This window comes from Schistocerca nitens, chromosome 2 (genome assembly GCF_023898315.1).
Source record: "Schistocerca nitens isolate TAMUIC-IGC-003100 chromosome 2, iqSchNite1.1, whole genome shotgun sequence".
Classification (NCBI taxonomy): Eukaryota; Metazoa; Arthropoda; class Insecta; order Orthoptera; family Acrididae; genus Schistocerca; species Schistocerca nitens.
In genome coordinates this window covers 185,392,434-185,419,211 of record NC_064615.1, presented here as the reverse complement: position 1 = coordinate 185,419,211, position 26,778 = coordinate 185,392,434, and the positions used below count along the sequence as shown (strand labels likewise).

Sequence of the window (26,778 nt, the reverse complement as noted above, 5' to 3'; positions counted from 1 at the left end):
TTTTCAACATATTACGCTGGAAGGCGCTCCAATAAATTAACAAGAACTCACCAGCGTGTTTTATACCTGGTATTGTAACGATTGTAGTGTTGTTTTTGTGTACTGCATTAATGGTTTTTTTAGTATATTCATGTCTGTTACATAACTGTATGTGAAATAGCGCTGGAAGGTGCTGCAGTAGATTAAAATAGAGCTCACCAGCTTGTTTTATAGATGATAACAACATGCCTCCTCTGTTATTTTTATGGTTCTGTCTTGGAGCCCTTCTCTCGCTTTTTAAGTTTGAAGATGGAGTTTGGTCCGAAACTTTTGTATAATTAGTCAATATGAAACACATATCGTAAGCTAGACCATGACTCAGATAACAAATTAATACGTCGGACCACAACCTAGACCTCGAGGTACTCGGTACAAATAATTGAAGACACATTATTACACAAGAGCCTACACTCGCATGTAGTAAAGACACACAACACTGTTTTCATCATTTTAATCTTTTTATACCAAGAATTTGTTATTGTAACGTTAATAGCTTAAAACATTATCTGTCTGGTAACTATCTCCATAACACTGATATGTGATACAGAAAGTATTCTTGTAATAATCCTTTTACTTTTATAGATTTTTGTATGAATGAAGATTATAAAAAATGCAAAATTCTTTACATTCTCTCTCGAAGATATAATTGTATGTTGTAAAAGACTCCTGTCATCTGGTGTTACCTGAAAACACAGTGTATTGCGGTGATTGCCTCATAAGTTTGCTAACAGATGTCAACAAGGACACAACATGAAAGGATTTTATAGACATATTAGGTATTTTATTTGCGACTATTGCGCACTGTTTGCACAGCTATTCAATTATCGTACGATGAGAGACAGTACTATGGAATATCGTCTCTATACAGTATATTTACTTTGAATTTGTCTGCATTTTATATTGGTTTGATGTTAGAATTTTCCATAATTGTTCCTATATGTACATTACGTTTGCGTCCAATTAATGGGAACAGTCGACGAAATGGATTGGCCCAATAAATTTATTTCCTATGCAAATGATCTGAAATGGCGACCTAATTTCGCTGAAACTAGTAATTATTGTATATTTTTATGCGACCTTATAGAAGAACAACCCTGTTTAGATTCTGAAATGATCACCAATACAGCTGATAATGTTAGGCAATCGTCACTGTTTGTGAGGTAAATGGTGAACATTGGCACTTCATACTGTACTGTCGCGACCAAGTGACAATCGTACGAGATGCTGCAACAGCAGTTAATAAATCAAAGTATAGTCGAGTTGGCGAAAGCCGATCTCTGACAGTTACCACAGGCTGGTCGCGGTAGCTTTTCACGACAACCTCGACCGGTAATGTAATGCTATTTTGTAAACGTCTGTGTGGCAATGCCTCAGTGTTATCACATTTCTATATTGGCTGTGGTCTTCGCCTGCAGCCGTTTACGAATTGCAGTTGAAAGCTGGCAACAGCGCTCCGTGCTGTCAGGAAGCTTCTTACGCCTTCTCGACTATAGTATACGGGATTGCAGCGGGAGTCGTACCGGCGCCGTTGTTGCCGCAGTGCTGCAAGGAGATGGCGCCCGCCTTGGCCTGGCGGCGCTGTTGCCGGCGGTAGCGCCAAACACGCCACTTCTTCATCAGTCGCCGCTTGCCGCGCCGCCACAGGTGCGCCACGTACCTGCCGACACAACAACACACTCTCACAGCCTCGAATTAAGACTGACTTCAACAAGACACACTCCATGGTGACTGTCACAGTCCTGTTTTGGAAGTATGTTAACTTCCACAACATTCAAAACCATACAGATAAGGGCATATTGAGCACCTGAGGTACGGTGGTCTACCATTGTTAATTTCGCGGTTGATGACGAAATAGTTTTGACATTTCATGACTTATGGCATTACGTACATTTGCTACAAGTCAATGACCGCTACATGTTCTGGCTTTCTTCAAACTCATACTGAACTAACACATGCCTTTTTGGTGGGGCAGGATATGACTTCAGTTTCTGATGATTTTTTTCTGGTCATATGTGAGGGGGAGGGGGGAGGGAGACAGCTAATGTTACCTGCCTCTGACTGGGTTTGCCCTTCAATTTAACGACTGAAATGCTGAAATTTATCTCAGAGATGTGGTAGGTAAATTCATACTACTGTAGTAGTCGATGTTGTTGTTGTTGTTGTCGGCCAGCCGGAGTGGCCGAGTGGTTCTAGGCGCTTCAGCCTCGAACCGCACGACCGCTACGGTCGCAGGTTCGAATCCTGCCTCGGGCATGGATGTGTGTGATGTCCTTAGGTTAGTTAGGTTTAAATAGTTCTACGTTCTAGGGGACTGATGACCTCGTAAGTTAAGTCCCATAGAGCTCAGAGCCATTTGAACCATTTGTTGTTGTGGTCTTCAGTCCTGAGACTGGTTTGCTGCAGCTCTCCATGCTACTCTATCCTGTGCAAGCTTCTTCATCTCCCAGTACCTACTGCAGCCTACATCCTTCTGAATCTGTTTAGTGTATTCATCTCTTGGTCTCCCTCTACGATTTTTACCCTCCAAACTGCCCTCCAATGCTAAATTTGTGATCCCTTGATGCCTCAGAACATGTCCTACCAACCGATCCCTTCTTCTAGTAAAGCTGTGCCACAAACTCCTCTTCTCCTCAATTATATCCCAATACCTCCTCATTAGTTATGTGATCTACCCATCTAATCATTCTTCTGTAGCACCATATTTCGAAAGCTTCTATTCTCTTCTTGTCCAAACCATTTATCGTCCATGTTTCACTTCCATACATGGCTACACACCATAAAAATACTTTCAGAAACGACTTTCTGACACTTAAATCTATACTCGATGTTAACAAATTTCTCTTCTTCAGAAACGATTTCCTTGCCATTGCCAGTCTACATTTTATATCCTCTCTACTTCGACCATCATCAGTTATTTTGCTCCCCAAATAGCAAAACTCATTTACTACTTTAAGCGTCTCATTTCCTAATCTAATTCCTGCAGAATCACCCGATTTAATATGACTACATTCCATTATCCTCGTTTTGCTTTTGTTTTTATTTCTTCTCCATGGATTTTAATACCTACTCCGAATTTTTCTTTGTTTCCTTTACTGCTTGCTCAATATATAGATTGAATAACATCGGGGAGAGGCTACAACCCTGTCTCACTCCTTTCCCAACCGCTGCTTCCCTTTCATGCCCCTCGACTCTTATAACTGCCATCTGGTTTCTGTACAAATTGTAAATAGCTTTTCGCTCCCTGTATTTTACCCCTGCCACCTTCAGAATTCGAAAGAGAGTATTCCAGTCAACATTGTCAAAAGCTTTCTCTAAGCCTACAAATGCTAGAAACGTAGGCTTGCCTTCCCTTAATCTTTCTTCTAAGATAAGTCGTAAGGTCAGTATTGCCTCACGTTTTCCAATATTTCTACGGAATCCAAACTGATCTTCCCCGATGTCGGCTTCTACCAGTTTTTCCATTCGTCTGTAAAGAATTCACGTTAGTATTTTGCAGCTGTGACTTATTAAACTGATAGTTCGGTAATTTTCACATCTGTCAACAATTGCTTTCTTTGGGAATGGAATTATTACATTCTTCTTGAATTCTGAGGGTATTTCGCCTGTCTCATACTTCTTGCTCACCACATGGTAGAGTTTCGTCAGGACTGGCTCTCCCAAGGCCGTCAATAGTTCGAATGGAATGTTGACTACTCCCAGGGCCTTATTGCGACTCAGGCCTTTCAGTGCTTTGTCACACTCTTCACGCAGTATTGTATCTCCCAATTCATCTTCATCTACATCCTCTTCCATTTCCATAATATTGTCCTCAAGCACATCGCCCTTGTATAGACCCTCTATATACTCCTTCCACCTTTCTGCTTTCCCTTGTTTGCTTAGAACTGGGTTTCCATATGAGCTCTTGATATTCATACAAGTGGCTCTCTTTTCTCCAGAGGTCTCTTTAATTTTCTTGTAGGCAGTATGTATCTTACCCCTTGTGATATAAGCCTCTATATCCTTACATTTGTCCTCTAGCCATCCCTGCTTAGCCATTTTGCACTTCCTGTCGATCTCATTTTTGAGACGTTTGTATTCCTTTTTGCCTGCTTCATTTACTGCGTTTTTATATTTTCTCCTTTCATCAATTAAATTCAATATTTCTGTTGCTACCCAAGGATTTCTACTAGCCCTCGTCTTTTTACCTACTTGATCCTCTGCTGCCTTCACTACTTCATCCCTCTTCTTCTACTGTAGTAGTCGATACCAATGTTTGTAAAAGCACTTGTTCCTAATTTACATCTGAATTATCCGATACATGCTGTCACGTATAAGTAATAATTTTATCCAGCATGCAACTAATAAAAGCTTTTGTTTTGAGCTATAGTCAAGTACAACACGTATGTTTAACATACAGGAATGTTATAGTTATTGTAATGTCCGAAAGAACAGACACCACAAGTTCATATCCTATAATCAAATAACAGAGTGCCGAATTTGGCAATTTAGTCGGTTAGGATGCATAATGGGAAGGCGAAGACGGCCTTGGTTCAATCCTAGACTGTTAAGAACTCGGTTTTACAGGGACATTTCCAACATTCATGTAGTCGAATGACAGTCCTGGGTTGCACTGTACAGAAACAACTCATAAAGATGTTCATTTCATAGCACATTTGCTTAAGCTTTGCTTATGCCAGTCAACTTCAAAAAACAGAAGTCATAAAAATAATGTAATAAATCCATTAGTATGGCAAGGTGTTAACCTTTGTAAGCAGTTGTTGTATTTTGTAGTATTCAAGAGGGATTTATCAGATGTGTCTTCATTTCTTATTTCAGCTTTTGAATTTTTAGTTTCAACCTATCGTTATCATATATGAACAAAAATTTATTTTGTAAATAGTTTCTAGCAGTGTACGTCTTGAATAATAACCACTTGGCTGCTCTTGTAAATGGTTTATTTGACTATCGGTTTCGTAGGTTAGAAGCCACATCATAAGGTTACATAAGGTGAATCATGACATTAAAGTTGCAACTTGCACTGGACCGAGCATTCCTTGTCCCTTCCACGTTGTAATTTCAATGTCATGTGTGAAAAGGGAAAGCTGAGTTTCGCTCAAACGATTTTTTCTAAAACCTTACAGATCCATAGACATAAGCTTTTCGGTCTCTAGGAAATTTATTACATTCCAACTTAGAATATGTTCTACACTTCTGCAGCAAACAGATGTTAAGGATCTGTTAAGAATCACAGCGTTAAAGTTGAAACGTGAACTGGACAAGGAATGTTAGGTCCCGTCTACGTTGCAACTTTAATATCATGATTCACCATATCTCACCTGATGATGCGGCTTCTAGGCTACGAAACAGGTCGTTAAATAAATAATTTACAAGAACAGCCAAGCAGTTATTACTCAAGATGTCTACTTGCGACTGCAATTGTCTCTCATGCAAGACTCCTTGGATACGCTGGATATCGTCATATACAGGTGTAATTTAGAATCACTAACTTAAAAATCTTCCCCCATGAACCATGGACCTTGCCGTTGGTGGGGAGGCTTGCGTGCCTCAGCGATACAGATGGCCGTACCGTAGGTGCAACCACAACGGAGGGGTATCTGTTGAGAGGCCAGACAAACATGTGGTTCCTGAAGAGGGGCAGCAGCCTTTTCAGTAGTTGCAGGGGCAACAGTCTAGATGATTGACTGATCTGGCCTTGTAACATTAACCAAAACGGCCTTGCTGTGCTGGTACTGCGAACGGCTGAAAGCAAGGGGAAACTACAGCCGTAATTTTTACCGAGGACATGCAGCTTTACTGTATGATTAAATGATGATGGCGTCCTCTTGGGTAAAATATTCCGGAGGTAAAATAGTCCCCCATTCGGATCTCCGGGCGGGGACTACTCAAGAGGACGTCGTTATCAGGAGAAAGAAAACTGGCATTCTACGGATCGGAGCGTGGAATGTCAGATCCCTTAATCGGGCAGGTAGGTTAGAAAATTTAAAAAGGGAAATGGATAGGTTAAAGTTAGACATAGTGGGAATTAGTGAAGTTCGGTGACAGGAGGAACAAGACTTTTGGTCAGGTGATTACAGGGTTATAAATACAAAATCAAATAGGGGTAATGCAGGAGTAGGTTTAATAATGAATAAAAAAATAGGAGTGCGGGTTAGCTACTACAAACAGAATAGTGAACGCATTATTGTGGCCAAGATAGACACAAAGCCCATGCCTACTACAGTAGTACAAGTTTATATGCCAACTAGCTCTGCAGATGATGAAGAAATTGATGAAATGTATGACGAGATAAAAGAAATTATTCAGGTAGTGAAGGGAGACGAAAATTTAATAGTCATGGGTGACTGAAATTCGTCAGTAGGAAAAGGGAGAGAAGGAAACATAGTAGGTGAATATGGATTGGGGGGAAGAAATGAAAGAGGAAGCCACCTTGTAGAATTTTGCACAGAGCATAACTTAATCATAGCTAACACTTGGTTCAAGAATCATAAAAGAAGGTTGTATACCTGGAAGAATCCTGGAGATACTAATAGGTATCAGATAGATTATATAATGGTAAGACAGAGATTTAGGAACCAGGTTTTAAATTGTAAGACATTTCCAGGGGCAGATGTGGACTCTGACCACAATCTATTGGTTATGAACTGTAGCTTAAAACTGAAGAAACTGCAAAAAAGTGGGAATTTAAGGAGATGGGACCTGGATAAACTGAAAGAACAGAGTTTCAGGGAGAGCATAAGGGAACAATTGACAGGAATGGGGGAAAGAAATACAGTAGAAGAAGAATGGGTAGCTCTGAGGGATGAAGTAGTGAAGGCGGCAAAGAATCAAGTAGGTAAAAAGACAAGGGCTAGTAGAAATCCTTGGGTAACAGAAGAAATATTGAATTTAATTGATGAAAGGAGAAAATATAAAAACGCAGTAAATGAAGCAGGCAAAAAGGAATACAAACGTCTCAAAAATGAGATCGACAGGAAGTGCAAAATGGCTAAGCAGGGATGGGTAGAGGACAAAATGTAAGGATGTAGAGGCTTATCTTATTAGGGGTAAGATAGATACTGTCTACAGGAAAATTAAAGAGGTCTTCGGAGAAAAGAGAGCCATTTGTATGAATATCAAGAGCTCAGATGGAAACCCAGTTCTAAGCAAAGAAGGGAAAGCAGAAAGGTGGAAGGAGTATATAGAGGGTTTATACAAGGGCGATGTACTTGAGGACAGTATTATGGAAATGGAAGAGGATGTAGATGAAGATGAAATGGGAGATAAGATACTGCGTGAAGAGTTTGACAGAGCACTGAAAGACCTGTGTCGAAACAAGGCCCCGGGAGTAGACAACATTCCATTAGAACTACTGATGGCCTTGGGAGAGCCAGTCCTGACAAAACTCTACCATCTGGTGAGCAAGATGTATGAGACAGGCGAAATACCCACAGACTTCAAGAAGAATATAATAATTCCAATACCAAAGAAAGCAGGTGTTGACAGATGTGAAAATTACCGAACTATCAGTTTAATAAGTCACAGCTGCAAAATACTAACGCGAATTCTTTACAGACGAATGGAAAAACTGGTAGAAGCGGACCTCGGGGAAGATCAGTTTGGATTCCGTAGAAATGTTGGAACACGTGAGGCAATACTAACCTTACGACTTATCTTAGAAGCTAGATTAAGAAAAGGCAAACCTACGTTTCTAGCATTTGTAGACTTAGAGAAAGCTTTTGACAACGTTAACTGGAATACTCTCTTTAAAAATCTGAAGGTGGCAGGGGTAAAATACAGGGAGCGAAAGGCTATTTACAATTTGTACAGAAACCAGATGGCAGTTATAAGAGTCGAGGGGCATGAAAGGGAAACAGTGGTTGGGAAAGGAGTGAGACAGGGTTGTAGCCTCTCCCTGATGGTATTCAATCTGTATATTGAGCAAGCAGTAAAGGAAACAAAAGAACAATTCGGAGTAGGTATTACAATTCATGGAGAAGAAGTAAAAACTTTGAGGTTCGCCGATGACATTGTAATTCTGTCAGAGACAGCAAAGGACTTGGAAGAGCAGTTGAACGGAATGGACAGTGTCTTGAAAGGAGGATATAAGATGAACATCAACAAAAGTAAAACGAGGATAATGGAAAGTAGTCAAATTAAATCGGGTGATGCTGAGGGGATTAGATTAGGAAATGAGACACTTAAAGTAGTAAAGGAGTTTTGCTATTTAGGGAGTAAAATAACTGATGATGGTCGAAGTAGAGAAGATATAAAATGTAGACTGGCAATGGCAAGGAAATCGTTTCTGAAGAAGAGAAATTTGTTAATATCGAGTATAGATTTAAGTGTCAGGAAGTCGTTTCTGAAAGTATTTGTATGGAGTGTAGCCATGTATGGAAGTGAAACATGGACGATAACCAGTTTGGACAAGAAGAGAATAGAAGCTTTCGAAATTTGGTGCTACAGAAGAATGCTGAAGATAAGGTGGGTAGATCACGTAACTAATGAGGAGGTATTGAATAGGATTGAGGAGAAGAGAAGTTTGTGGCACAACTTGACTAGAAGAAGGGATCGGTTGGTAGGACATGTTTTGAGGCATCAAGGGATCACAAATTTAGCATTGGAGGGCAGCGTGGAGGGTAAAAATCGTAGAGGGAGACCAAGAGATCAATACACTAAGCAGATTCAGAAGGATGTAGGTTGCAGTAGGTACTGGGAGATGAAGAAGCTTGCACAGGATAGAGTAGCATGGAGAGCTGCATCAAACCAGTCTCAGGACTGAAGACCACAACAACAACAACAACAACTTAAAAACAATGGTATCTAGAACATATTAATAACACAAAGAGTTACTCTTAGCGTACCCTAATGAAACTGCTTACTTGAAAGGTATCAAAGTAATCAACCAACAAAAATATGTTGAAACTTCCTGGCAGATTAAAACTTACTGCCGGACCAAGTCTCGAATTCGGGACCTTTGCCTTTCGCGGGCACGTGCTCAACCATCTGAGATACCGAAGCACGACTCACGACCCATCGTCACAGCTTCAATTTTGCCAGTACCTCGTCTCCTAACTTCCAAACTTCACAGAAGCTCTTCTGCGAAGGCAAAGGTCCCGAGTTCGATTCTCGGTCCGACACACAGTTTTAATCTGCCAGGAACTTTCATATTAGCGCACACTCCGCTACAGAGTGAAAATCTTATTTTGGAAACATCCCCCAGGCTGTGGTTCAGCCATGTCTACGCAATATCCTTCCTTCCAGGAGTGCTACTTCTGCAACGTTCGTAGAAGAGCTTCTGTGAAGTTTGGAAGATAAGAGACGAGGAACTGGCAGAATTGAAGCTGTGAGGACGGGTGGTGAGTGGTGCTTGGGTAGCTCAGATGGTAGAGCACTTTCCCGCCAAAGGCAAAGGTCCCGAGTTCGAGTCTCGGTCCAGCACACAATTTTTATCTTCTAGGAAGTTTTATATCAGCGCACATTCCGCTGCAGGGTGAAAATCTCATTCTGGAAAAATATGTTAGTTAAACACATATCACAGCACAAAGATACAATAAGATTTGTGAATCTTCTTCTCCTATGATATTTAGTTCTTCGGGCACTACACGTCTTTAAGGTCATAGAATCAGCTACACAAATAATGGCAGTTTTAGAATCTTACACCCACTTGACACTAGTTCACCCAATTCGATAGAGTGAGTGCAGAAAACTTGAATCAAGATGCTTCAAGTTTGCGACTTACTTGACGATCTCTGCGTAGCAGGAGGTGGGCTCGGAGTTGTTGGTGCTGGAGGCGAGCGTGCTGCTGGACCGGAAGCGCTCCCGCTCCAGGCGCATGCGCTCCATCTCGCGCTTCTTCGTCTCCGAGAACTGCGTCGCGATGACGACCAGGCACAGGTTGATCATGAAGAACGACCCGATCTGCGGCAACACACCATCGCCGGGTACAGCCACCAAAATTTGACACACGCCAAATAACTTATTTTATTTTCGAAATATCTCCAGCAATGGGTGCACTACAGCTTACAGATAGACTAACTGATCACAAGCATCTGGACACCTATTAGTGGACATTAATATGATGCGTGTTCACCATGACGGCTTCAGGTCGGCTGGGGACACTTTCGGTGGAGGGTCTGAACGTCTGTGGTAGAAGGGCAGACCATTCTTCCTCAAGAGCCGAAAGCAGATGATGCTGGATGCTGAAGTGAAGGCTGGGGTCTGGATCGGAAGTGACTTTGTAACTCATCCCAAAGGTGTTCCATTGGGTTCTCGTCGGGGTTCTGGAAACGCCGGTCCATTCAGGAATGTTATTGTCCTCAAATCATTGCCTCGCACAAGATGCTTTGTGACAGGTTGTATTGTCATGCTGATATAAACAATTACCGTCCTCAAACTCTTCGTCCACTAATGCAAGTATATGAGGGTTGGAACTTAAACAGTGACAACTATTTATTCACAACCGATACAAAAGAGTTACATGTTTGCACCTATTGCTGTCCTTCAGAGTAGTCACCAGCGTTGCGTAGAACCCGTTGCTAGCTATATGGAAGGCGTAGTATACCGCCAGGAGAACCTGTTCTGTTGATGGTGCGAATGGAGCGGTCTACTGCCTGTCGTATCTCTGGAACAGTTCTGAAGCGAATGCCACGAAGTGGTCCTTCATCTTCGGAATCAAATCAAAGTCACAAGGACTTAAGTACGGGGAGTATACTGGATGGCACAGTACTTCCAAGTCCCATCGACCGAACAGAGCAGCCACAGCTTGCGCTGTATGCGCCTGCGCATTGTCGTGCAAAATGATGGGTGGGTTGGGCAGATGTGTGTTTCTTGACTTCCGCAAGGCGTTCGATACAGTTCCCCACAGTCGTTTAATGAACAAAGTAAGAGCGTATGGACTATCAGACCAATTGTGTGATTGGATTGAAGAGTTCCTAGATAACAGAACGCAGCATGTCATTCTAAATAGAGAGAAGTCTTCCGAAGTAAGAGTGGTTTCAGGTATGCCGCAGGGGAGTGATATAGGACCGTTGCTATTCACAATATACATAAATGACCATGTGGAAAACATCGGAAATTCACTGAGGTTCTTTGCGGATGATGCTATGGTATATCGAGAGGTTGTAACAGCGGAAAATTGAAAATTGTACTCAAATGCAGGAGGATCTGCAACGAATTGGCCGGCCGGTGTGGCCGTGCGGTTCTAGGCGCTTCAGTCTGGAACCGCGTGAGCGCTACGGTCGCAGGTTCGAATCCTGCCTCGGGCATGGATGTGTCTGATGTCCTTAGGTTAGTTAGGTTTAATTAGTTCTAAGTTCTAGGCGACTGATGACCTCAGAGTTAAGTCGCTTAGTGCTCAGAGCCATTTGAACCATTTTTTGCAATTAATTGACGCGTGCTGCAGGGAATGGCAATTGAATCTCAATCTAGACAAGTGTAATGTGCTGCGAATACATAGAAGGAAAGATCCTTCATCATTTAGTTACAATATAGCAGGTCAGCAACTGGATGCAGTTAATTCCATAAATTATCTGGGAGTAGGCATTAGGAGTGACTTAAAATGGAATGATCATATAAAGTTGTTCGTCAGTAAAGCAGATGCCACACTGAGATTCATTGGAAGAATCCTAATAAAATGCAATCCGAAAACAAAGGAAGTAGGTTACAGTACACTTGTTCGCCCACTGCTTGAATACTGCTCGCTGGTGTGGGATCCGTACCAGATAGGGTTCATAGAAGAGATAGAGAAGATCCAACGGAGAGCAGTGGGCTTCGTTATAGGATCATTTAGTAATCGCGAAACCGTTACGGAGATAACAGATGAACTCCAGTGGAAGACTGTGCAGGAGAGACGCTCAGTAGCTCGGTACGGGCTTTTGTTGAAGTTTCGAGAACATACCTTCATCGAGGAGTCAAGCAGTATATTGCTCCCTCCTACGTATATCTCGCGAAGAGACCATGAGGATAAAATCAGAGAGATTAGAGCCCACACGGAAGCATACCGACAATCTTTCTTTCCACGAACAATACGAGACTGGAATAGAAGGGAGAACCGATAGAGGTACTCAAAGTACCCTCCGCCACACACCGTTGGGTGGTTTGCGGAGTATGGTTGTAGATGTAGATGTAGAAAGTGTCACCGCTTCTTTCGCACGCCTCTTGAAGACCTTGATTACACTGTCGTGCTGCACGACCTCTGGCACATTAAATCTTGATCGAACTCCGTTGTTCTTGTTTCGATAACATAGTGACACCGTTACATTAGACCGCTCACTCACAAGTGCGATTGTGCGCACGCAGGTGACGTGGGACGGGCGAATCCATTTGCTCGCAGGTAAGGTAGGTATGTCAACAACGTGTGCTATCAGCGACAATAGTAGATTCCGTTGCATAGTGTCTCCACAGCAGTGTTGCCCTATTTAAGTTACAACCTACGTACAATGCCGTATCCTTCCGCACTTAGCGTTTTCTTAGGTGCATTAAGGGGAACAGAACCTAACGTCGTAACTCCACGTCCTCTGTTCTTGACCGTTGGCACTACACATGGTTAGCATTGACTACAGAAACGCGGGGCTTATGAGGAGCTGCTTTTTAACCCTCTACGCATAAACATTGATCTAGCTGGACAACTGGCAGAAATGGGGAACTCATAAGGGGTTCCCTCCACTGATTTCACTCAATTTTTTTACAACCACGCTCTGAGATACTCTACGGTCCCTGTACTTCAGTATATGAGGTCCATATATGAGTCCCCTAGTGTTGCTTTAGCTGCGGTTGCTCCTTCTCATTTCAACATCACGATCACATCACCCACAGTCGACATGGGCAGCTTTGGAAGTAGTGTAGAATGAAGGCGTTCACGACCTGATGACATTGCTGTTGGTAAACCTTTCGGGATGTGAGGTCGTGGTCCAAGAATCTCTTCTGCTCCTGAAGTTTCGTCCAGGACTGCGCTGGACATCTTCAGAGGCGTTCCTCTGTTGAATCTTGCCGAGTCGGTAAGACTCAGCGGAGGAGCGCCTCTGAGGATATCCAGCGCAGTCCTGGGCGAAAAGTCAGGGACAGAAGAGTTTCTGACCACAACATCACATCCCGAAAGGTTTACCAACAGCTAGTGCTGTAGTGTGCTTGATGGATTTGTTACTCAGGTGACACATTCGAGGTGAGTGCGCTCTCCTGGCCGACTCATTCTGCTGTTACTGCCTGTCTACTGACAGCACAAAACTCCTCGCCTCATTTTATCCTGACAGGTCCGCCTCTCGTTACATCTAGTGGTCAATTCTGCATGACATTGGGTGTCCGGATACTTTTCACCAGATTGTGTATCTGTCGAAAACCATGTTATTACTCGAAATTTACATCATTTCACGGTGTAAACGGCTTCGCACACGTTTGATGTTAGTCTATTCCTACATTGAAAATGCTTGTGTTTGACGATGACATGTATACATGTGAGAGGATTTTGAAGTCTGAAATGTGCTCAAGCAAATCTATTTGCAGTACCACTTGAAAATGATCCAAAGGCTGAAATAACAATTGTCAAAGAATAATTTCTACAGTCAACGGCGAGTACGATGTCCTTTAAAAAGTTCTACATGGTTGTGTACCTCGTGAACGAGAAATTAATCAGCTAGTTCTTTAATTCTGTCTCAAATTTCACCACAATATCTTCACGACATGTAATGTGTTCTGGTACGTTGTTTAATACATGTGTACCCATGTGACTCAGCCTTTTCCGCACAAATGTTCGCCCACTGAAGTCTTGATAGATTCTATTTTATCTGATGTTATATTCATGCTTTTCACTATTTTACGAGGAGAAAGAAGTATTTCTAAAAGAAAAGGAGATATATAAATATAATATTATGAAGTCGTTGTCAAAATAACCAGCTTCTGTTGAAGATATCTTCGCAGGAAGTTCTAGAACTAACACTTGATATAATTCTTATAACATGCTCTCGCATTCTGAAAGTATTCTCCCTGTACGTTTGGTTTTCGAACAAAATCATTGCGCAGCTCATTAGTGAGTAGAAAAATGTAAAATAAACCAGCACCTCCATTCTAAAATTCTCCCTAGTGGTGATCACGTGCAAGGTAAACTAACAGGCTTCATTAATTCTGGGATTTTCCAATTACGGCTGTGATTATAGTTCCAAAAACTCAACACTTCCTTCTTCTTGTATTTCATTGTTTGCGAAACCAGTTTTTATAGCTTGTGGAGTTCTATGATAAGTATTGAACTGCATGTTCTGAATCGTCTCAAAATTCAGTGGTAATCCATTTTGCCTTGAACCATCAGTTGATGTTTTCAAATGTTTATCCAGCTGCCTATTCAGTATGAGGACTGGTACTGTTTTTATTCCTGTACTTCTATCATCTGCAAAAATGAACAAAATTCACATCTTCTGTAACTGCAGGTGAAATATCATTTATGTATATGTACATTGCTTTCTGCCATTCACATAATAGCTAGTAATGCAGTAATGGACAGTATTCATAGAGTACTGGGTTCTCAAGGGTACCAAAGAGTGGGAAGTAAATCTGTGAACTATGCTTTACGGAAACGTTTCTGTACATTCTTTGCAGCTCTTGAAAAACTTTCGTCTGCTGCTTCCTGAGTCACGACTTAGACTCTGTGCAATGCTCCTGCTGCAGGATGAAGGGCATGTACTAGACAAAAGAAACTAAATCGTTGCAACCATCACCGCTACAGGCTACTACCTTTCGAAGAGGCTGGTAGACGCTTATATCAGAAATCAGACCTGCCATGTCTATCAGAACTGTGAGCGGACATCTACATGTTTCACCTGTAGATGTGATACACACACTACCTTTCAGAAAAATTTCAGATTATAAAACCACAAACAGGTCACATTACGTTGTGGTATGCAATGGTGAAGAAAGCTGGTATCAATGTCAAAACAATGTTAATATGTTTATCGGTATTCATAAACTGCTTTGCAGAATTTAGGATCACACTCTGAGAAAAATAATGCATTGATAATTGATCTGTACGTCATTTGGAAACATTATTTTATGGAACACAGCATGTTTCCTTGATGATTTTTGCATATGTGCCTTGTTTATTTTTTAGCTATAAATCGCATAATAACTAATTTCTATTTTTCCTCAACTCCTACAAATGTAGAATTTTCGGCGCCTTAAATTTTCTGTAAAATGTCCTAAACAAATATTGGTTACTTTTAATTTTATTATCTGAAGTTATATCTTCCAGTAATAGAGAAGTCAGGTCTTTCGACGGCACTTTTAAGCATCTAATGTCATTATCTTGCCTTGCAGTCGAGAGCTGGCATTATATTTTAAGCGACGGCACACCGAGCAGAAAAAAACTGGGCTTTCAGCTTCTTTACCCGTCGTGACATTTGTTATCAGTACACTAACACGCGCTTTATTGATTTAGTTCACAACATCCACCATCTTCACACTAACTGAAAAAAATGTTGACAGTAACAGGGGAATGCAGAAAATGATTATTTTCCTTCTGCCGTAAAATGCAATATTAACTACCCAAGTAAGCAAAGGGGATGAGGAAGTCTGAAATAATTTTTGAAGAGTAACGTATTAGGTATCGCAGGCAATTTATGTGTTATATTTCTAGTAGAATGTCTTTAGCCCGTTCCCCGCGAATTCACATTCTTATTCTCTAGATTTCTTCTGGAGAAGAGACGATAATGTTTTGGAGAATGCTACTGAGAATACTCGGAAGCTTATCATTTAGCTTCGTAACGAAAAAGTACGAACAGTAACCAGTTGAGATTAATCTGGCGAAAGTCCTTTCCTAAGTCTACCAGTCTTATTTGTAATTTGCTTTATTTTTCTTTTGCTCCTTTTGAAATATTATACATCTGTGTTTAGTAATTTGAAAATAATCTAGTCTAGCGGATGTGTTACCATTATGAGCGAGGGTACAAATTTAAACACAGTTACAATATTTTTCATCTATTTAAATTCCATTAACTTAACAAGAGATAATAAGTTAATATGTTATGAATACAACAAAAAATCCAATACCAATAAGAGAAAAAGAGTTAAAGCAGAAGGAAAAAGTAATTTGATAACATACTTACCACAATGAGCAATACGAAATATATCCAGTCCCAAAACGAATGGGCATCCTGTACATAATACATAATATCCGTCCAGCCTTCAAGACTGATGACCTGCAACAAGTTATCCAGGTTCCATTAGTATTAACAGCATTTTTACTACCATTACTAATAAAACTATTATTTACTATCTTATTTAATCTGTAGGTATTATAGCCTTCAAGTACTTAACAATTTACAATATAAGGAGGTGAAAAAGTAAGTAACAAATCTTAGCATTGCACTATTAGGAAAAACAATATTCTAGGTCTGATTAGGATGCTGAAAGGGTATCTACCGCTATTGTTTCTAGAAAGAAAGACGTATCTCATGCGCAAATAAAGCGCAGTCAACTACTGTTCATCCAGTCACAAAATGTAAAGAAAACAAAATAAAAGTTCATGTGTTGTTACAGAACGTGTGTTTCGTTAATTTTTTAACGTATGTAGGGTACAAACGTTCCATGGAAAGCAAGTTGGTTAACACTAGGGAACGAAAACTCTTGGTCGATAGTCGAGGGTGGAAGAAACCGTGGTACTGCTCAGCTTACTTGCGATGATATAGGATAACACCGATTCAGACGCATTATAGCCACAGTGGGACATGAACACTGGCCCACAGGTACACATCCTTGCTAAGCCCCTTCCTGCTATTCTGTTGACCGCTTCAGTTCCTTGTAACTTTTCGAGAACGTTAATACACCTGTCACAGGAAAAAAAAAGTGTCCACTGGCCATTACCCTTTTTCCTACAGTAGCCGTAAACAGACATCGTCAACTTTAGATAAGGAAACATTACTATAAAGAATAACCGCACATCATCCAGTGGGTGACATTCGTAAATTAACGTCTATCCGTAATGTACTGGTTTTGTTGTGCTAATAGAATATCATATGGCACCCCCAAATGTACTACTACAAGGGCTTGGGGATGAAAGCAGTCTTCTTAGCGGAAGAGTGTACAGTTTAGGGAACATGGTAAGGTATTAAGGAATAACTAACTTGGTGAAGATGTAGAAAGAATAATTGTAGGGGCAGACAAAGACTGGAAACTAGACAGTGAATTCTCCAGGGCATTGACTGTACCTTATAAACTGATATGAAGGGATAGACACAAGGCAGAATGAGCTGGTGGGTGTACAAATACATGACAACAATTTTAAAAAATCATCAGTCGTTGAAACAATATCAGTTACGATATACTGTAAATTTAATGCTGGGATGAAGAGCTAGTGTTTCATAGACGGTATGTCACAGCTACTATTCCAAAAACAGGTTTCATCTAGATGTAATTATCTATCAGGTTGACAATCCGAAAAACTATTTCAAGTCGCCAGGAACACCCGAGAAATCATATCAGTCAAGAAAGTCGTTATGAAGTGAATTATCGAAAGAGATCTGCGAAATTTGTGTATATTGTGTTCCTTTTACGTGCTGAGCTTAGCTCCTTCTTTATCAGGCCGGAAACTTTTCATTTTGCTGTAATGTACACGTATGAGCTCACAAAGATATCATTTAGAGGCAAGAAACGTTCTATGGTATGAACAGTTGAAAGGGGAGAGGACAACACTCATTTTATCATACAGAATTATATTTGTATTTTATGTTTAATGAGTCACGATGCCTTTTGAGTCAAAGCTATCTTTAAGTGCACCAAACTGCCTGACTGTATCTGCATGACGACCAAATATCGTAGCGTGGTACGGGCTTGCGTTGTCTGTGGGATGTTAAACCCTCACACCCTCTGCTTTTGTTTGTGTTTCACTACCTTGCTTATGAAATCTTCATCGTGTTCAACCTGCAAACCATTCCATGAGGTACGATCCTGCTCGCCTAACTCAAACACAGTGGGACAGTGCTCCTGCCCGGACTGCATTAAACTACAAACTAGCCTTTTTTTTCCAAATCATCAAGTGTCCGAAGGTACGTAAATCTACAGATTGCCATAAGGTATAGTTCCTCCGTACTTAAAGACAGAAAACTGCTCGCCGACAGTTTTAATAATATTTATGGACAGGTCTGATCAGTATGTGCCTACGATCTTCCCTGTATCACAGTAAAACTGGACTATCCTCCCACTTGAAAAAAAGAACTACTCTCAGGAGGATCAGAACAACCCAAGGCAGATGTCAATGTGATGACAACAGAGAAACTATGTAAAACACCACGGTATGTAAGGTAACAACATCACACATATGTATATATCTGACGTTTAGAATGAATCACATTTATTCCCGTCTATGATGACAAAAGTGTTTTTATCCTTAGACTACTGGTTTCGTTCGACGATACCATCTTCGGACCTGCAGAAACATAGGAAAAACCATATACAACCAATGGACATTCTACACATAAAAACAATAAAACTTGTGTGTCTATTCCTCTTAACTACACTACCTGATCAAAAGTATCCGGTCATCCATAGGTAAAGCGGAATTGACCACTAGATCTCGCTAGAGGCCGATCCACCAGTACTGAAGTTGGCGAGCAGTGTTGTGTTGTCAGTGGTGAAGCAGTGTCAGCTGAACTGGTGGATCAGGAGAGCTCCTGACTTCGAAAGCAGACTAGTTTTTTCACCAGAGTAACAAAACCATCAGCGATATTTCAATCCTTCTCAAGCTGCCCAAATCGCCTTCAGTCTTCTCACTGGTTTGATGAGGCCCGTCACGAATTCCTCTCCTGTGGCAACCTCTTCATCTCAGAGCCTACGTCCTCAATTATTTGCTGAGTATTTTTCAATCTCTGTTTTCCTCTAAGGCTCTCACTAGTACCATGCAACTTATTCCCTCATGTCTTTACAGACATCCTCTCGTCCTTAGATCATGCTTCCATTATCAACAGTAACGTCAGGATTGCTCCTCTGGTGCCTTTAACTTTCCTAAAGCCAAACTGATTTCATCTAACTTATCCTCAATTTTGTTTTCCATTCTTCTGTATATTATTCTTGTAAGCAACTTGGATGCATGAGCCGATAAGCTGATTGTGCGATAGTTGTCGCACTATTCAGCTCTTGGTGTCTTCGGAACTGTTTGGATGATATTTCTCCAGAAGTCAGGTAGTGTGTCACCAGACTCATACATTCTACACATCAACGTGAATAGCCGTTTTGTTGCTACTTCTCCCAATGACTTTAGAAATTCTGATGGAATGTTATCCCTTCTACCTTACCTGATCTTAAGTCCTCTACAACTCTTTTAAGTTCTGATTCTGATACTGGATCCCCTATCTCTTCTAAATAGACTTCTGTTTTTTCTTCTATTGCATCAGACAAATCTTCCCGCTCATAGAGGCCTTCAAGGTACTCTTTCCACCTATCCGCTTTTTTCTCTGCATTTAACAACGGAATTCTCGTTGCACTATTAATGCTACTACCCTTGCTTTTAATTTCACTGAAGGTTGTTTTGACAATCCTGTAACCGACGATCATTTCTTTTCCGATTTCTTCACATTTTCGCGCAACCATTTCGTCTTAGCTTCCCTGCACTTCCTATTCATTTCATTCATCAGCGACTGTATTTCTGCGTTCCTGAATTTCCCTGAACATTTTTGTACTTCCTTCTTTCATCGATGAATTGAAGTATTTCTTCTCTTACCCATGGTTTCTTCGCAGTTACGTTCTTTCTATCTACGCTTTTCTTTGCAACTTCAGTGATTGCCGTTTTTAAAGCTGTCCATTGCTCTTCAACTGTAATGCCTAATGAGCTATTACTTACTGTTGTATCTATAGCCTTAGGAAACTTGAAGGGTATCTGATTATTGCTTAGTACTTCTGTATCTCACTTCTTTGCGTAATGATTCTCCCTGCCTAATCTCTTAAACTTCAGCCTACTCTTCATCACTACCAAATTGTAATCTGAGCTAATATCTGCCCTGGGTGTGCCTTACAATCCATTATCTGATTTCAGAATTACTTTTGAATACACTATGGGAAAGGCAGTGATCAATGTCTTACAAATATTTACTATTAAAAACAGTCTTGATCACGATTTTTTTTTATCGAGGTGACCGGTTCCGACCATTGCTGTGGTCATCTTCAGACCATTGAGTAGGAACCTCTTTCTGTTGGAGAATCACTGATTAGTAGTGATTCTCCAACAGAAAGAGGTTCCTACTCAATGGTCTGAAGATGATCACAGTAATGGTCGAAACCGGTCACCTTGATAAATAAATCGTGATCAAGACTGTTTTTAACAGTAAATATTTGATTTCAGATTCTCTGTCTGACGATGATGTAATCTAATTGAAATCTTCCGTGTCACGTTGCCTTTTCCAAGTGTACCTCCGTCTCTTGTGATTCCTGAACAGAATATTCGCTATTACTAGCTGAAATTTATTGCAGAACTCAATTAGTCTCTCTCCTCCCTCGTTCCTTGCCCCATGCCCATTATCTCATGTAACCTTTTCTTTTACTCCTTCCCCTATAACTGCATTCCAGTTCCCCATGACTATTAAATTTTCATCTGCCCTCACGTGCTCTATTACCCTTTCAGTATCCTTATGTACTTTCTCTATCTCGTCATCTTCAGCTTGCGACGTCGGATGTATACCTGAACTATCGTTGTCGGTGTTGGTTTGCTGTCGATTTTGATAAGAACAACCCTATCGCTGAACTGTTCACAGTAACACACTCACTGCCATAGCTTCCTATTCATTACGAATCCTACTCCCATTACACTATTTTCCGCTAGTTTTCATATTACCCTACACTCATCTGACCAGAAATCCTTGTCTGCTTTCCATTACACTTCACTGACCCCCACTATATCTAGATTGAGCCTTTACATTTCCTTTTCCAGATTTTCTAGTTCCCCTACCAAGTTCAAGCTTGTGACATCCCACGCCCCGACTTGCAGATCGTTATCCTTTCGTTAATAATTCAATCTTTTTCTCATGGTCATCTTCCCCTTGGTAGTTCCCTCAGAGAGAACCGAATGGGAGACTATTCCGGAATCTTTTGCCAATAGAGAGATCATCATGACACTTTTTCAATCATAGGCCACGTGTCCTGTGGATACACGTTAGGTTTCTTTAATGCGGTGGTTTCCATTGCCTTCTGCATCCTCATATCGTTGATCATCGTTAATTCTTCCGCCTTTAGGGACAGTTTCCCACACCAACGACAAGCGAGTGCCCTGATTTATGACCGAATTCAGCTTACATTTTTCCAGCGGAATTAGAAAAAAAAAATTGCTCAAGAAAATAAAATAGAATCCGGATTCTGAGTAATATGTTATGCTGAATAAATAACCGTCAGTGGGTCTTTGAGGAAAGCGCATTCGTACAAAGTGAATAGGGCTTTATTTTGGGAAGAATAATTTTTCTGGTAATTGTAGTGATGTGTTATTAAAAAAAATTATCTATGAACAGTGCCGTATTTAGTGAGAACGGTAGCTGTTGTTCTGAGGCGGTATTTTAATCTGAGAATGAGTGCAAATTAGGCTCATAAATTTGATTTTAGTGAAATGGATACTAATGTAATGATTTCGGATAGTTCGAGACGTTGATAGCTTGTGTTACGTAGAGAGGGCAACATGAACAGCGATTTTAGCTACCAGCGCTGTGGTACTGTAGATAACGTAACCGTAGTTAACAGTAACAGCATTATTCCTCACTTATAAACGTGCTGGCCTGAATTTCCACAAACTAATATGACAAGTTTATTTTGGGATTATTTTGTTAATGAGGTGACATCTTTTCTGTTTGTCTTTTTGTGACAAGAGGGGGTGTCAATCCAGAAGCTGTCTTTTCCTTTTCTTGTAATCAAGGAAGGCCAAGAGTTTGAGTAAACCAGGGGAGGTAGGGAACTGATGTTTAGTGAATGTATAAAAAATGAAAATAAAATAAAATAAAATAAAGTACCTAATTATTTCAAAGCGAAATCTCAAAAATTTGATTCCGCGTGTTTTTTAAGTCATTAACCTTCTGATTGGTCTGCGTCATGCAGCCCGTCACGTATTTCTCTCCAGGCCCACTCTTCATCCAAGAGTAGCACCTGGCTCCTATGTGTTCAGTTACTTGTTGGATATATCCAGTTTGTCCAACAGTTTTTACCCTCTGAGGCCCCCTCTAGTACCATGGAAGCTATTCTCTGAGGTCCCATCATCCAGCCCCTCTTATTGTCAGTGTATTTCATGTTCCCCCCTGAGCCGTTTCAGGCTAGAACCTCCTCATTCTTCATCTCACCAACCCATCTGATTTTCAGCATCATTCTCTAGCGTTATTATTAAAATAGACACTATTTCTCTAGGGAAAAGTCTCACGGTTAAAGCGTATACATAACTGAGAGCGATAAAAAATTGAAAGTCCCTGATCCGTAATTTGTCCTGATTGTACCACAAGAAACGTAGATAATACTCCATATTATTATACTTTACAGAAAACAAAAATAATATATTTTGCAAAGACCAGATGCTTAGCTACGAGTAGTTTAAATGGGCTTAATATCGTTGGAATGTCGAAGATATAACAAAGGAAAGTTGCGATGCGAAATGGAACGCCCACCTTTACGCAAGGACAGAGAAAATGATTTAGTTACTGTCTCAAAGACAATTCCACCTATAATTATTTTGAAGACATTGGTAGCAGCCTATTATAGATCGAGGTGAAGTAAAAATATATTGATCATACAATGTAGGCTTTCACGGCCGGTATTGACTTTACCAAAAACTTCATGGCTGACAGGCCGTGGTCGATGCATAAAAATTCCTCCTAACGCTTCATCTCCGTCTGCGGCAGACCTTCAGAAGTAAAGCGGCGAACCGCAACCATAACTCGATGGAGCGCCCAATACATAGGCAGTGAAGAGGGTGCGACAGTCCATTACATGACGTCAACTGCGAGATTATCTCTGTTAATGCCAACATTCTCGATTGAATTGAATGACGATCGATTACTTTCAGTCGAGATTGTTGGCATTATCGGTGATAACCTCGTAGCTGACGTTATGTGGTGGACCGTGGTGCCCTTTGCGCTGCCTATATTGGGTACTCTCTCTAGTTATGGTTGCAGTTCGCCGCCTTACCTTTGAAGATATCTCACGCAGTCGGAGATGAAACATGAGGGGAATTTTTATGCATCGACCACGTCTTATCCGTCCGGAAGTTTTATGTTAAGCAGAAATGTATTATTTTATTATTATAAACGAACAAAAATTAGGTTGCAGTGATTGAAAATTTTGAGTAGATCGCGCAATATTGAACGCAGCTCAGACCGTATCACGTGTCACCATATAACTGCACATCTGTAGTTTATGTTTTTTATTGTAATCATTGGCAGTAATTTATCTGGATTTGCAAATTGTGGCAACCGATGCGGTTCCTAAATTACCTTTCTTTTGTCCAAACGATGTCTTGCTGAGACGTGTCTGCAGTTTTCCTCATCTAGTTTATGTGAAACTACTGTAAGGTGAGTAAGATCATTATTACCGGGACACGTCGGCGGAGCGTCACAGTGCATTCTAAACATTACGTGTATTACTAATTGTACTAATTACATTGGTATTTATTATTTGTGTACTGTAATATACAAATTGAGAAAATTGTGTAGCGAAAAAGTACGATTACATTTTGAATGTGGTCTTCGTGGTGTTCTACCACGGTTTTCTAGCACGATACGTGGGAAACGCCAAAGCTTTAAACAGTTGCAGTGATATGAAGCCGTGAAAACTCAATTACGAATGGTACATTGCCTTGGATGAAGAAATATGGAAGAAGGCAGGTCAAACTGGAGCTCGTTGAATGATCTGGTAATGAAAGGCGATGTTTAATGATGTGAGAATGGTAGTACTTGAAAACACTGAAAAGTCGTGTTGAAATGGTACAGAGCTTGCTATGGACGATCTAGACATGCTACAATTTGCTAAGTGCAAGCTGGATAGCATTTTTAAAGTGTAATAAGACAAGATCTTATTTCGTTCCTATTAGTTTTTGTGAAGGAACATCAGCTTTCTTTCTGCTTCTTGTATTTGAAAAGGACAATAAATGTGCTCCAATACAATCTTATAAAGTGGCTGTAGTTAGACAAGAAGTGAATTTCCTGAGTCATAATTACAATAAGTTTAACAATGTAAACACGTCACTGTGATGATTTAAATTACGAAATTTTAATGTGGCAAACAAGACTTCACTCGTTCATGTGCAGTTCAGATTCACCAGAGAGAGGCAGAAATTCCAGTGACATATTCTTAAATGCTTTAGCAAAGGAACTGATCCTGTCTACTGTTACTTGAAGAAGGATTTGTGTAGAAACTATGAAATGATTTTGTTTTGTCGTAGTACATAGAGGATTGGCTAAATTTTGTAACGACGAGAGCTGACATAAAGGTAGAAAACTACTGCTTGTTTCATAACCTTGGGAGCTATTAAATCATTCCAATAACCAAACAGCTGAAGCATAAAATAAATAACTGCCCAAACTACGCCACTATCAAGCAGTCGTTCTGCCAGAAGCAATTTTACCTATTGAGAGACCATCATTAACCTCGAATGTCAAAGCCACCGAAAAAATGGAAAGGCAAAACTTTATTCTTGCAATAGAAAATCATAAAATAATTATGTGTGAAAAGTGTTCGATATCTGGTAGTTTATCTGTTTTATGTATCGTGTTGTATGCTAAAAATTATAAGGTCAGATTTAATTTTCCCTCCCTATATATTATGATCATATCAGTAAATAAAAAAAGATAAACAAGTTCATATAAAAAGAAATGGACATACATGACAAAAGGACACAAACGAACAACTTTTTTGCACTTTTTTTCATTTTGAATAACAGTGAATAAGTCAGATCGCTGAGCTTTAGATCCCTAGAAGTTAAGCTTAAATTACTAATTTCTAATATGAAATAGGTAATTGAAGAAACTATGAAATAGTTGTTATATGGAGATAATTACTTTGAGTAAATCAATGTACTCTTCAGCAGAACAGAACTTAAACAAAACATCGCTGTCATTAGCAGGTTTTAACTGACCATGGCCCAAAAGACTAAATTTATCACTTTCAAGGTTAGCCTAATTCCGAAGAACCTAATACATAATTCACGTGGTCGTTCCTGAAACACTTCAACGCTGTCATTTCCAATGTTTATCTTTCTAAAGCTTCAATTACGTAATTTCACCCAGTACTGTGGCGCCATAACTTAAAAACGCAAGGACTAGCACAGCTGAACTTTAACAGTTCCAGCTCTAAATCACATTTGATACCGGTTGATAGTTCCCAAAGGACATTTGTTACTACTATTATTATTAAATCATTTAGCCCTTTAAAGAACATTTAGAGACATTACCGTAGTCAGCTTTACTCTTCTTCTTTTTATATTTTTAAAACTTCATCATCCTGGCAGCATGCGTCTGTTTACGTTCTAGTGCCCATGCATCTTTTAGTTTCAGACTTCTCGCTGTTAGTTATTTGGGCGCGAACTTAATGAGAGTCGATCTTGTGTCTGTTAGGGTCCGTGTGGCTGCTAGTGTTTGACAGCGACTTCCCTGCTGTCATTCTGGGTGTCGGCTAGCCATTTGAGTTTGATTTTTGAGTTATGCTTGTGATGCTGAAGACGTTTTTGAATAAACTTGCGGCCATCCATTTGTGCTACATGTACACAAAAATTCTGTCGTTTTTCGTACAATCAAACTAAATAATTCTATCCCGAAATACAAATATCTTGAACTTTTCTGCATCCATATATTGTTTGCATTTTGGGTCCAAATCTTTTCCGCGGTATGAGTACAGTTCATGTATGTACACATGGGAAAATGTATGTAGAAAAGTTATTTTCAATGAAATGCTGTAGCCCTAAAAATGTCAATTATATTTTGTATTTTTGAGAAAATGACACTAATTATTATTGTTATTTCTCATAATCATCACTGGCATTAATTTTGAATTTAATCATAATGAAATCAAAACACCAATTTGTAAATGCTAAATACACAAAGATAATTTTATCGCATTGTCTAGTAGTGTCTTTGTATAGCTTAACTGATCTTTGACCGGTTTTGGTGGGTTCGAATAGTTGGGAGTCGAATAATTTCTCTTCGGCTGCGCATACCAGTTGAACATATTGTATTGTGTCGATTGAATCAAAGAAATATTACTCCTGTGACTTTTCATTCAGATTTAAACATAGAAACATTGTGAACCGAAAAATGTCTTCCATGAAGCAGGAATCATCATAGTCGACAACTAGCTCTGATAACTACACAAAAAATCTGTAACGGGCGTCGATCAGAAGTTTAGTGAGAAACTCAACCATAAATACCGTAAATGCAAAGAAACAGTTCTGAATCTGAACTTCTTTTTTGATTTTTAAAGTACTGAAAATCATTCACAGCGAACAAGTGAGATATGGCAAACATTTACTTGTGTTTAAACATTGTTGTTATTAAAAGAGATAATGTTACAACCTTAAGACAAGCAGGCAAACTTACGGTATCTGAAACTGGAATTGATGATGTACATTTGGTTGCCTATCTTAAGGTGCATGAAATGTTTTCTGGGCCATTTTCACTTTGCCCACCATGTGTGATTTGTTATGCCTTACTATAAGAAACTAACCTGAGGTAACAAAAGTCATGGGATAGCGATACACATATGTACAGATGGCGGTCGTATTGTGTACACAACATACAGTGCATTGGCGGAGCTATCATTTGGACTCAGGTCATT

At 40.1% G+C, this 26,778-nt stretch overlaps 1 protein-coding gene across 1 annotated transcript in view; it reads right to left on the bottom strand.

The window, feature by feature from the left end:
- The window catches only part of LOC126234906 (voltage-dependent T-type calcium channel subunit alpha-1G), a 790,867-nt gene that overhangs the window by 496,993 nt on the left and 267,096 nt on the right, over window positions 1-26,778 (bottom strand). Inside the window, exons 6-8 of the mRNA XM_049943646.1 lie at window positions 16,104-16,196; window positions 9,758-9,936; window positions 1,560-1,696 (exon numbers count right to left, since the gene is read on the bottom strand). Coding sequence (XP_049799603.1) covers window positions 1,560-1,696; window positions 9,758-9,936; window positions 16,104-16,196 — 409 coding nt within the window. The remainder of the gene's footprint in view (window positions 1-1,559; window positions 1,697-9,757; window positions 9,937-16,103; window positions 16,197-26,778) is intronic.